Source organism: Harpia harpyja, chromosome 20, assembly GCF_026419915.1.
Source record: "Harpia harpyja isolate bHarHar1 chromosome 20, bHarHar1 primary haplotype, whole genome shotgun sequence".
NCBI classification, from domain to species: Eukaryota; Metazoa; Chordata; class Aves; order Accipitriformes; family Accipitridae; genus Harpia; species Harpia harpyja.
In genome coordinates, this window is record NC_068959.1 from 9,216,005 (window position 1) to 9,228,986 (window position 12,982).

General features: G+C 47.8%; 2 protein-coding genes across 3 annotated transcripts in view; both read left to right on the top strand.

The window, feature by feature from the left end:
- ITK (IL2 inducible T cell kinase) overlaps nt 1-9,464 on the top strand; it is a 33,057-nt gene extending 23,593 nt beyond the window's left edge. The window contains exons 11-17 of the mRNA XM_052772067.1: nt 608-682; nt 1,384-1,555; nt 2,266-2,482; nt 3,227-3,291; nt 3,382-3,500; nt 6,167-6,324; nt 6,875-9,464. Coding sequence (XP_052628027.1) covers nt 608-682; nt 1,384-1,555; nt 2,266-2,482; nt 3,227-3,291; nt 3,382-3,500; nt 6,167-6,324; nt 6,875-6,946 — 878 coding nt within the window. The 3' untranslated portion in view covers nt 6,947-9,464. The remainder of the gene's footprint in view (nt 1-607; nt 683-1,383; nt 1,556-2,265; nt 2,483-3,226; nt 3,292-3,381; nt 3,501-6,166; nt 6,325-6,874) is intronic.
- A 2,566-nt stretch (nt 9,465-12,030) lies between these two features.
- The window catches only part of CYFIP2 (cytoplasmic FMR1 interacting protein 2), a 56,711-nt gene continuing 55,759 nt past the window's right edge, over nt 12,031-12,982 (top strand). For both annotated transcript variants that reach the window (XM_052816377.1, XM_052816379.1), the window contains exon 1: nt 12,031-12,191. The gene's annotated coding sequence lies outside the window, so the exon portion shown is untranslated. The remainder of the gene's footprint in view (nt 12,192-12,982) is intronic.

Genomic DNA, 12,982 nt, shown 5'->3' on the forward strand with positions numbered 1-12,982 from the left:
CCCCTTCCAGCATTACATCTTCATTCTGGTTGTCCTTCTAAGGCTGACTATGACCAACACAGATGTCGTAATGACATACTATAGAGAGCCCTTTCATTCCTGGGAGCCCATGGGAGTGTGTCACCACTGCCAGACCAAGCTACCTGTTTGAATTACACTGCAGGGCCTTCTTGCCCAGGAGGCAATATATCCCTGGGACTTGATTTCACACAAAGTTAGGGACATGGCCAGGAACCCTAGCCAGACATGGGAGTCACCAAAGACTCCCATCCCTAGAGTGCAGGAGTACCGAGGGAAACCCCGGGCTTCAAAAATACCCTACAAATAAAAGGTATAATTTGGAATTTCATCTAAGTTAACAGAGACTCACAGCTCACATTTGCTGACAGAGTGAAAACGGGAAATAAGCTGAAACTGCTTAGAATTGGCTTCCTTCTAGCAGCCAGGAAATCAGTCTGAATAGAGGTTCAGATGCCCTCAAGTGGAGCTGAGAACTCAGTACAATAAATCTGCTTCCAGTATCCAGACTGCCTTCTGGGGTAGCGATAGCCACGCTTCCCATGACTGTGACAATAACTGGAACCCATCCTTTTCCTCTGTTATTCAGGTCTTGTCACTCGCTTGCGGTATGCAGTCTCTTCGTGGAGAAAAAAGGCCCCAATCACTGCAGGGCTGAGCTATGGTATGGTACTCTCATGACTGTATGGGAATCACACTCCTCACTGGTTAGCTGGGTGATCTTGAATATCCCCATGGATGTTGATGAATATTCATGTGACTATCACCACAATAAATAGCTTTCTTCAGATCTTTACACTGCACTATTCACTAGATTATCATCTTTGTCGTTACCATTAATAACTGAATGAACTGATCATGTAGTGCCTTGAGGGAGGTGATGAGAACCCCGGGGTCTCAATGAAGTCAACATTAAATACTGAAATGAATGCTGAAAAAAGGTGATGGGAGTGGGAGCATAGCATAACTTTATGAAAGCTGAGTCCCTCCTGAAAGATGCCTCCATCTGCGTATTGGTCTCTACAGAATTTTTCTCGTATCATCTTTGTCGTAACTCTTGGAGACATCAAAGAAACTCAGAACCATGTTGTGCTCTGTAGTGTACGTATGCATGGTAGAAACAATCCTCCCTGAAGAACTGGATAGACAAGACAAATGGGGAAAGAAAGGGGATGTTGTTGTTCCTACTCTTGAACATGACCTGCAGCATGGACTAGTCAAATGAGCTACCAAAGGTCAGACAGACAATTTGAGGGAGAGCCAGAAAGTCTCACTTCGAGTCCTGTCTCAATGTTTAACCCACAAAAGCTTTTTGTTTGACACTTTACTGCTAGATCCTTACTCTTTTTCCCTTACAATCAACAGGAAAATTGGTCATTAACCACTCTGAGCTCACCCGTGTACAGGAAATCGGCAGTGGTCAGTTTGGGGTGGTCTACCTTGGCTACTTGCTGGAGAAGACAAAAGTAGCCATAAAGACCATTCGTGAAGGAGCAATGTCAGAAGAGGATTTCATCGAGGAAGCTAAAGTCTTGATGTAAGTAGTAGATTCACCGAGAAAATCAGACCCTGCAGGTTTCATAAGACTGAACCAAAGTGTTGTGATAATGTTCAGGACTATGAATGGGGGATTAAAACTTGGATTATCTACTATGTATCTAAATAGTGTATAGAGAGACCAGTGAGCTCTGGTGGTTACAAAGGAAGGCAATTCAAAGTGTAGGTGAGTTACTGTGCTTCTAACTCTATCAATATCCAGAATGGTCTTGCAGATCTCTGCTGTTCTGGAAGGCAGGGTTAGTTGATGGTGTGTTTTGGAGAGCAAAGTGGTTTTTGTCAAAAGTAATTAGATGGAGAAATCTCTTAAAATTTGAGGGAAATTTTATTGAAAAAAACTTACATGCAAAATTTTTTTGCTTTGCACAACTGAAAATATTTCTCTTTGATTTTATTGACTTTGTATTTTTTACATTTGCCTCCCTTCAAAATGGACAGAAATAGATTTTATTTTTGTTTGATTGGATGATTTTCCATGCAGAAGAGTCTTTTGGTGACCATTACCATTAAAATGGGATGATACTTAGTGCTACTTGACGTTAGACTTGGTCTACACATTTTCTTTCTGCTTTCATGGTTGGCCTTTGCAGAGAGAGGGCTGCAGCAGGGTGACATAGGTGGCCATATATAAGGATAGAAGGCACTGAGCCTATTTCAGTCTCTTTCGCATCTTCCCTCCCTATCCCACAGGAAGCTGTCTCACCCCAAGCTAGTCCAGCTTTATGGCGTGTGCTTTGAGAACGCTCCCATAAGCCTGGTGTTTGAGTTCATGGAGAACGGCTGCTTGTCTGACTACCTCAGGAGCCAGCGGGGCTGTTTTTCAAAGGAAACCCTGCTGGGGATGTGCCAAGATGTGTGCGAGGGAATGGCTTATCTGGAACAAAACTCTGTCATCCACAGAGACCTGGTATGTTGGTCCCACATAGACTTTTTCTCTGCTCCAACTGGGCTTCTCCCTGTGCTCTCTCCCTTCCTTAATTTCAGCTTTCACACTCCTCCTGCCTATCTGTTGACAGGGGATTCAGTATCTCCCCTTATTGCAGAAGCAGCATTAATATTTCAGGAAAAAAAACCATCCCCCGGAGCGCTAATTAATCTATTTCCCTTAACTGTGTTTGGGAGAGAAGAAACGAGGACATAAAGTTTGTCTCTTTTTCTGAGCGGACTCTTTCACTCCCCGAGAGGCCCTGCTCCCACAGTTCCTGGGTACTGCCCACTCTTCACGTCTAAAATCAGAAAAGATGCCAAAAAGACCTGTTCTAACATATGTATAAACATGCATTGCTGATAAAATACTTTTAATTACATGGTGTTCAATCAAGCTGCATCAGTCACTGCTGCTGTTTCATTAGGGGAGCAAGGACTGTGAGGAGCTGTGGGTATTTCAGGGTCTTTCTCTGCCCTTTCTGGGCAACAAGGGCCTGCAAGTCAGACTGATGGTTGAACGGCTTTCGTGGCAGCAGGAACACGCTGGCTGTAAAATGTACAGAAGGCACGAGAACCTGAAGTTTTTGACCTCTTTGTATGGTACAATGTCACTTTGATTCTCCTTTTTTCAAGCACTATCTGCTCTGCCAGGAGAAAATCAACTGAGTGGCTGTGATAGTCTTTCAGCTCTGACCTTCTGCCTTTGCACCTTCTTTTCTTGCAGGCTGCTAGGAACTGCCTGGTGGGGGAATCCCACGTGGTCAAAGTGTCTGACTTCGGGATGTCGAGGTAATGCCACCGAGGCTGCGCACCCTCCCTGCGGGGCTGTCACGGGATGTGGAGGGTTACTCAGCACGCTCCTTTCTTTTCCTTTTCCAGGATTGTCCTTGACGATCAGTATACCAGCTCCACGGGTACCAAGTTTCCAGTCAAGTGGTCTGCTCCAGAGGTTTTCTCCTACAGCAACTATAGCACCAAGTCTGACGTTTGGTCATTTGGTAAGAACCTCTTGTCAGAATGGAAAAAATTCAACAGACACCACTCAGAAAACCTAGGGGCTCGGTTCTCAAGTAAACTCTCCTAAACACTACATCCTCTGGGCTCCAAGGGTATTTTGCCTGAATAATGTCTTAGGAAAGCAAGCCTAAATCATTTAAGTGAAAGAAAGGAAAGAGTAGTAAACTACCTAGATACTTTGGAACAGTGCAAGTACCATCAATTTAATGTATTATACCTGTGCAATGCTATATAATACCAAATAATAAACTCTATTTCATGCTGATATAGCAGGAGCGCCCAAGAAAAAGTTGGAGAGTCACTGTCAGGATTGTATAAGGAAAGGAATGGAAAGACATTTAGGCACTCCATCTCTCTGCATGTCAGTCCCAGGCACTGATGCTTCACTCAAACCCTCTGTCTTTCCAAGTTTGCTCTGCTGACTCCATTTGCTTTATGCTGATCTGCAAATATTATTTCACTGCTCACATTTTCTCACCTCATTTCCTGCTCCCCAATGCATTGTTTTATGATTTGCATCTGTTCTTTGGTCTCCTTTCTGGACCCTCGTAGATAAGAAAACCGTTGTATATTTTTTTCCCCAGAGTCATTGGCACTGGAGATAACAAAGGCTATCCCCTGGCCTGTTGATCTGGCACGCTAATGTATCTGGCCCATCTCCAGCTAGCATGCAAATCACGGTATTGCAGAATGAATCGGTGCAGTGTGCTGTGCACAGCACACAGTCAATGGGGTGCCACTCAGCTCTGGGGCTAGCAGTAAATAATGCAGGATTATGACCTTTGCTAGTCTGTACTTGTGAATTCTCTGCTTCCCTCTCCCTTTACTGCCTTCTGCTGTGGTTGAAGTTGTGCATTCCTGTGGTGGGTTACCAGCAGCGCGGTGGGAGCTGGGTGCTCAGACCCACAAAACTGCCTTCGAGAACCTAACCTGGAGATGCTTCAGAGAGCACCATTCCTCTTTCCATGTCCCCTGACATGTGGAGCAGGCTGTCAGCACTCACCACGTAATAACAAGGGACAACATTTGCCAGTGGAGCTATCTCTGACACCTCACAGCAAAGTGGCAGTGACACGGGGAGAGATGCTACTTTGGTGAGAATGTTCTTCTGCTTCACAAATTGGAAACTGGCCTGTACGCTGAGAGCCGGATGCTTCCAAAAAGGGTGCTCAGTTTGATTTACAGTCAAGCCAAGCCTGGTAAAGTTGGCTCGCTCCAGTTTCAGGGCTGAAATATTGGTGAGCTTTGTTTGCGTTGGTCAGTCCTTCTTTGTGAAATGTGCAGACAGCAGTGTTGTACATCTGTCAGACTTGTTATCTCCCCATCCAGTGGGGTTTGCATAAGAGGATTCCTCTGTCATGTCATGGTCTCATGACTGTGAGAAGCTTTCTGCTCTGCTACTCTGCAGCCCATTCATCTCTTCTGCCAGGCCTGAAATCCTGCTGTGTCCAGGAGAACAAAATGGGTATGAGAAATTCCCAGTGCAGGAATCTGCACACTGTGGGAGTACAGCTGCTTTGCTTATTCTTCAGTAGAGCCAATATCATTGGTGAGGAGCTGCAATCTCTATGCATCTTCCTCTTCGAAGAATTCAAAGCTGGAGAGTTGGCATTATTTAGCAAAGTTGCCTGTGGAGTTACACAACTTTATTTCAGATCACTCTATCTATCCGTCTGTCTCCCTTTTCTAACACAATGTGAACACAATTTACCAAGTCGGTCATATTAGGCGACCAAAGAAATTAAACTTAATAATAACACAGATGCCTTGTATTCGCTCCATTTGCAGAGCATCTCTGATGTGGTGGCCAACTGCGATGTATTCCACAGTCTTTTTGTCTTTGCCTGTCTCTTCCACCACACTAGAGAAGCACGAGTTTCTGTACTGCTCTGAGCAGTAATGATAGAAAAATATTTGACTGTTTAGGAAAAGAGGAAAAATGTGCTGCAATCCTTTGAAATTCCACTGTCACTGCATGTGAATTCATCCCAGCAAATCACACCACCTGGGACATTTTGCAGGCGAGGAGTTCCCAGCACTGAGGCTAAGCTGACTAACAGGAATGGAGCAGTTCATATTGCTTTCTTGCTCCTGAGTCTCACCAAAATATAAGCAGATTCTGGTGTAGGACACACTGCAGACGGGAACATCAGTGACATTTCTCTTGTATGTGATTAATTGGAAGCAAACCAGTTAAATTGAATGAGTGACAAAAAGCGGGTTTTCTTTCCCAGACTGCACATCTGGTTGGAGTACATGCACAAGCGTTCCCTCTTCTTCACAGTTTGGGAGAAGACATACAACGCTGCTTTCTGACACATAACACACTTGGACTTCATCTGACTCATGGGGAAAGACATCCCTGTCGTGCTACACTATCAGGATGCAGAGAAGTCAAACTTGCAGTGACCAAACTGGTACTTCCACACAATCTGGTGCCCAGCAGAGATCCTAGTTGGCATCCTCAAACTGTACAGCTGTGTTAGGGCCTGACTTTTCAGATCTGTACTGAGAATCTAAGTGAAAATGCTTTTCCGAGTAACAGACATCAATGCTGAGCTGCAGAGAAGAGCAGGTGGAAGGTGGCCATGGGCCTACTGAGCATTTTATTTGCTTCTTTGTAATTTTTCTCATTTGCTTGCTTTAGGAGTGCTGATGTGGGAGGTCTTCAGTGAAGGTAAAATCCCCTATGAGAATCGCACCAATGGAGAAGTGGTGGAAGAAATCAATGCAGGATTTCGGCTCTACAAACCCAAGCTGGCCTCCAAGGCGATTTATGAGGTCATGAGCCACTGCTGGAGGATGGTTAGTATTGTAATGGGAAAGCCCTAGTTCCCAAAGACAAGAGCTCTCTCCCCCTTGGCTTTTAGGAGGAGAGAGAGGTATATACTTCACATGCTAACACAAGATAAAATCCTGGAGGTGAAGCACTCTGTAGCTTTCATCTGCACTAGTGAGCAAACTCTAGGCTCTTTGCTTTTATTTAAGGTGCTGTTTCTGTAGAGTGTGTTGACTTCACTGGAAAGTCTATGTAGTGCACCTAACTCAGGTCAATTCAACAGTTTGCTTCCTAAGAAAGCTGTAGATCTGTTGATTTTAATAGTGAATTTTAATAGTGATGGTAAAAATGATAGCCAACCTTGTAAAGGTACTTAGTGTCCACTAGGCAAAATTCACTGCTAGTAGAAAAGAAACATTGCACAGAAGGAAGCTCATTCTTCCATTGGCATTTTCTCTATACAATAGATTGTATTTTTGTTAATGCTCAGATTCTTCACGAGGTTTTCCTTCCTAACCTTGCCATTCCTCTCAAGCTGACATTAATGTTCTCCCTCTCTCTTCTCTCCCTGCTTAGAGGAAAGATGACCGGCCGTCCTTTTCTGTTCTGCTGTATCACCTGAGTGAAATCTCGGAGTTTGATCTGTAATCATGGTACCAGCTGCTAAGCGAAGCTAAGAGAGTCCTGAGAGGTCAGATGGCTGGATTTTCCCCACACAAAGCATTAACAGGAATCCTCTCACCATAGACACTTGCCATATGCCTGGGGAGAAGGAGAGGGTAGAGGCTGGTACTTCCAGACAGACAAGATATCCCCAGGTCTTCCAGAGCCTAAACAGACACAGGCTTTGGTTTGGCCAAGAGGGTGGTTTGCATCTTACACGCATAAGCAGCAATTGAGCACAGAGTCCTGAACCACACAATCCAGCGAGTGTGTTTCTCCTGAAGATACAGCCTCAAAACTGAGAGATCTGACATCACTATTCCAGTTCTGTGAACACCCAAATGAAGGTCTTCCCTGGGGAAAAAAATCCCTGCCTTTAACTGAGGAGGAACATTTAGACATTTCCATGGCTTTCTAATTCAGAGTGGGCTGGACCTGAAAGCTCTGAACAGGAATAAGCCTAGGACACACAGGAACAGGCTGGATTTAGTGACTGCATTTCTGATGCTGATATTTCAAAGTGGTTTTGTTCTCCCTTTGCATGATTTTCTCTGAAACTGTGGCTTAACAGGAACAGGATTCTGGTACCTGGTAAACTGAAGAGGTGTCTGCATGTGCATGAGAGTTTGTAAGGAAGGAAGAGAAAAAGCAACGTGTTGAAGAGTCTTGAAATTCTCAAATTGCATTGTGTAGCGAGTGGGAAAATGGGACTCTGATGCAAATGGAGACATTCTTGGAGGGAGGAAGTCAAAGCTGAAAGTTTATATTGTTTTTTTCTTCAGTCTTTCTACACCAGAAGATAAATACATGATCTCCATCCAATTTCTTTGAGTGGAGTATGGAGGACTGAGCAGTGCAGAGTGCTATGTGTTTTCAGTCTAGGACAAGATGGGATCCCAGGATCTGATTATCTGTGAAAGGTACAGGAACCTACTCTTGAAGTGGTGTGTTTGGAAGGAAGGAGCCAGAGGGCTCAGAAAGGTAGGCACTAGGAGAAAACATGCAGAGTATGTGCTCAGTGCATCAGTGATAATGGGAAGAGTTTTCTCCTACTTCAAAGAGTAACTGAATCATCACAAGTAAAGACTTGGCCATCTCTTCTGTGAACGAAGGGACTGATCAAAGAAAAAGTTCTATGTGAATGGACAGACTGCCTGGGTACTTACTCCACGAGGAGTTCCACATTATGTGGAGACAGCAGAAGAAGGTACAAACAATATCCATCTCCTGGTATTTCAATTAAAAAATATATTTTCACCACAAGACAGAGACACTGTTTTGACATAACTGACCTCAAAACCAAAAGTGTGGGTGTTGGTGTCCTGCAGAACTTGTAAATAAGATTAGGACTTTCTGCTAAGCATTAACAATAACTAGAGAAGTCAAGGGGACTCACAGATGATATGTGCATATATGCACTATGTATTTTTCATACTTCTCTGTTTGGGCAAGTGAGAACATGAGTAAACCTTACGTGACAGCAGTTTACAAAAACTCTGAGGTGCAAACTTCCAGCAGCACTCTCTCCCGTCATTACAGAAGTCGGGTTCAAATATGTCTGCCAACAAAAATGGAACAAGGAAATAACGTAACCCCATGATCTCACATATCCTGTGTCAAACTATTTCTTCATAGAAGGAGGCTTAATTTTTGGTATTTTTCAGACCCATGGTTCTAGGGCAGCTTTTAGGAGCCAGAATATCTTTTCAGGTATATGGATAAGGGCAAGGCATTAGTTCCTGCCTTATACATCTTCCCACTTTGCTTTGATTCCACATTATTTTAGAATCATTTTCTTTGGTTTAGTCCTACAAATATTATGCAGAATGACTCTCCCAGGCAAGCGGAATCCTAACATTCAGACTGGAGGTTGTCAATCCTAAATGCGGGATCAGAGTGCTACCTTCAAATCAGGATTGCTGCCAAAATCTCTCGGTAGTCTGAACTAGTATGTGGAATATGAGCATCTATAAACAGATTTTGAATTCTTGCCTGCAGTTAATTTAAGCTAAGTTTCTCTTTGTCCTTCTCATCCTTTAGTCTGACTTAGCCTGTTGTCACATTGTGGTGATGCTAAACTTGGCATTTAGCCAGTGAAGTTTCCAGTAGCCCTAACCATGTTAAACTGCACATCTACAGCTAAATTTGAGGACAGCTGGCCATAACCCTATTTTCTCCCCCTCTCGATTGCACTTAGACAATCCATACAACCACAGGATACTCTGAAATTATTCTTCCCTGAGCACAGACACTCTGTGGCAGGGGTATCTGCAGGCTCACAAAGTTGAGCTTCTGGCTTGCTGCCCCCTCCATCCTTGGAGGAACCAGGGGTCTGTCAAGCTTGAGGAGGTTGCTATTAAGTAGCAGCATTATTGCTCTGCCAAGTAATATTTCTGAGATTATATTTATATTTGAATCAGTGTAATATTTATTAGCTACCGGGTGTTGCACAAAATAATATTGTGATGTTTTATGTTCAGTTTTCTTTTGCAGTATTTCTATGTATGCGATACGTATTTTTACAAATAATAAAATTGCTGAGTCCCAACCATGGCTTTCACTATACATTAGCAAAAATGCAAAAAACATCCTCATGCACTTACAGTCATACAGCTTGCTCTTCCTCCAAATCCTCCCTACCAAGAAGCAAACAGGCTTCTGGCTTTCTGAAATATCTCTGTTCCCCAGAACTATGGCTGTGTTCTGGGGTTAGATTATGCGCTGGGTTTATGGGGGTAGGAAGTATTGAGAATCCCTTTGCCAGTTTGACCCTCTTCGCTTGGCTGTATTTCAGGAAGGTGGGAGACCGTGCTTGTCCCTACTTTTGCCTGCTGGTTAGCAGAGGCAGTGGGTGCACGGCTCTGCCTACGTTGCACATTTGGCCGGAGCCGAGGCCCAGAGCACTGTCCCAGCGTGTCCCCGACCTGCTGCTGCTACGGCCGGGCGCTGGCACAGCCAGGCTGGCGTCCCAGCGAGGAAAAGGCAGTCAAGCAGTAACCTCATCTAGAAAGAGCAGCTGATGCTTCTCAGTGGAGAGCAGGGGCTGGAGTGCAGCAACATTAGCCATGAAAATCTCCTTCCTGGGCATGTGTTGGTCACCCTGGGGAAGTGAGGGTTGTTCGTACTTGTTCCAGTGGATAACTGCCTTAAAATCAGGCCTGAAAAAATCTAGAATTTCCTGAAACCTTTTCTAATTAACATGTTTCTATGCGATGTTTGGTTTTGTCCTCTCTGAACGCTGCGCTCGTCAGCACAGCAGGATTCAGGTGAATGGCTCTGCTAAATCTCACTTGGCAGCCACTTCAAATTCGTGTGTATTCTTCTGTTCAGCTCATCCCACTATCACGTTATCTCTCCCCTCCACGCATAAACAGCTGATGCGCACACTCCTGCGCTTGTAGCTGTATGGGGCCTGCCCTCCACTGCCATTCTTCCCAGCCTGCAGAGAGATCTGCAGGACAAATGCAGGGAAGCTCATTCTATTATTCTAGGAGCTGAGACAACACAGAGTAGAAAATTAAAATAATACCATAACATTCATGGAATTCCCATTCCCCTGAGCCTGGCTGATAATGGGAGCAGATTAAACTGTGCAGAAAAAAGTCCACAGCCGTTTTTACTGCCACAGTTTTCTTGAACTGACCCTGTTTCACCCACCGCCTCAGAGCAATATTAGCTGTTAAATCTTTTGGATCTGCAGTAACAATGCTCACTTACTGAATTTTTCTGACAAGTAATAAATAGTAAAAAGAGGAACGATGGCTACAAAATGTTTCAGTCAAAGGTGAGATAGAAGAAATACTATGCAGGGGAAGGAGAAGAGTCTACTCCCAGAGATGCTATTAATACATTTTTTCAGGTGTGGTCCTGCCTATTAACACAAAGATAGTTCCTAAGACCGTCTTGCTGCTTTTGTAGTTTGCGGCCCCCAGTGTCTTCATCCCATGGCATCCATTCAACTTATAGTCACAGAGCTACGGTGTAAACCTGGTGTCCAAGCTTCCCTGCAGAGCCAACATCATACACCCATGGGGAGGAAGGTCAGCCCCACACTAGCACGGACAACCGAGCAGCAGTCCCTAAGGAATCAGGAGCGGTCACTCTAATCCAGGAGGGACCAGACGGCAGTCCATTTTTCGCATAGGCTGATGCTCAGGAAAGGGACACTGCCAGGGCCACCAAGGAAACGTATTTAGGCCTGTATCTAGACTTTCAACAGTCCTTGGGTATCCACCAATGCCTTTCAACAAACAAACAGAGAGCAGCATCAGAAGCCGAGAGGGCTGCAGAAAAATGAATGAAGGCCCCATCCAGGGTTGCCATCAATCACCATGAGGCGATGTTCCGCTGAAAGCTGTTAAGAGGTCCAGTTTGGATTTCACAGTAGATCTGAAGAGCTGTATTGGAGCTTTAAAAGGAAGCACGAGCAGAAGGACTGGAAGCTCGTCCCTGAAGAAATGCCAGATGCCAAAAATGCCAAAAGGAAGATCTTTTGGATGCGGTGCTGACTCAGAAGAGGCTTGGAGCTCTGAGCAAAGGCATTGCCTTGTGGTTTTGGTCCCTAACATGCTCAGTGAGCCAAGGCTTTTCTATGTATTCTGTAAACAGGGCTTTCGTTAAAATGGTAGGTAAAACCTAACGACGGGTGGCACAGGTCCTCTGAGGGGAAGAGAGGCTGAATTCCTGAGACCCAGCGAGCTCAGCAGCGGGGAGATGGAGAATCCCAGCCGGGTCCTACCTTCTCAGGGACCCAAACGCGTTCACCCAGCATCAGGCCTCCGGGGGCCTACGGCAGCCACCCCCTGCCCTCTCCCCTCCGGGTACCGAGCCGGGAGGGGGGGGGGGGGGGCTGGTGGCCTTCCCCCTCCCCACCAGCGCCGCTCTGCCGCCAGCCCAACCTTCCCTCAGCGGAGCGGCAGGAGGCCCCTCCGCGGGGGGGTACCGGGGGGGGGGGGGGAATGCGGTCGGTGGGAGGATGCAACCCCCGTCCCCCGGCGCGCATCCCCCCCCGCCGCTGCCCGGGGGAGGAGCCGCCCGCACGGCTCCAGCCCCTTCCCGCGGCGGGGGCCGGGGCTCCCCCCCCGCCGCCGCCGCCGCCGCCGCCGCCGCGCGGAGGGGCCGGCGGAGAGCCGCGGAAGTGCACTTGCTGCAGCCATTTCCTGCTCTTTGTGCGGGCGGCGCGGAGCGGAGCATCCCGCGGCGCGGAGCATCCCACCCCGCCGAGCGCCAGGTGAGCGGGGCGGGGGTGGGCGCGGGGCTGCGCGGCCTCATCCTATCCCCCCCCCCCCCCACACACACACACCCCGTCCTTCTCCCCGGGCTGAGCGGAGCTGCGCCCGCCGCCGAGCCCGGGGGGTGTGTGTGTGTGTGTGTGTGTGTGTGTCCCGGCCGCCCCGGGCGGGCTCAGCGGGGGCGGCGGGGGGGGGGAAGGCGGAGAGGAGCGGGGGGTAGCGGCGGGGCAGGTGCCGCCGCCCCGGGGGCAGAGGGAGGGCGGGAGGCCCGGGCGGGCCGGGATGTGCGGGGATGTATCCCACAATGCTTAGAGCTACCTGCGGCATTCAGCCTCCCCGCAGCCACTGCAAGGCGGGGGGGGGGGGGCTGGAAATAGCGCAGATCCCCTTCTCTTCCTTCCCACCCCCGCCGGCATCCCGGCTCCGAGGCCCCCAGGACGGGGGGGGAAGGGGCCGAGCCCCGGGCCCGGCGGGCGCTGCAGGCCCCGCCGCGGGCGGTAGGGCTAAGGCGAGCGGGGGTCGCGGCGATGCTTGGCGCAGGGAGGAAGGGGGATGGAGGAGATGGATGGAGGAGCCGGGGGCTGAAGGTGGTCCCGGTGGGGGCTCCCGACCAGCGCCCGGATCACCCGTGGCGTGAAAATATGGTGTCCCTGGGGGAGGAGGGGGAAGGAGGAAGCGCCGGGGTCCGAGGCAGGGCTGGGAGCGATGGGCTGGAGCTGCGCCCGCGGGTTTCGGGCTTTGGCGTCGGTTGGAGTCGGCGAAACCTTTCCCGTCCAAAACCGCCGGGTTT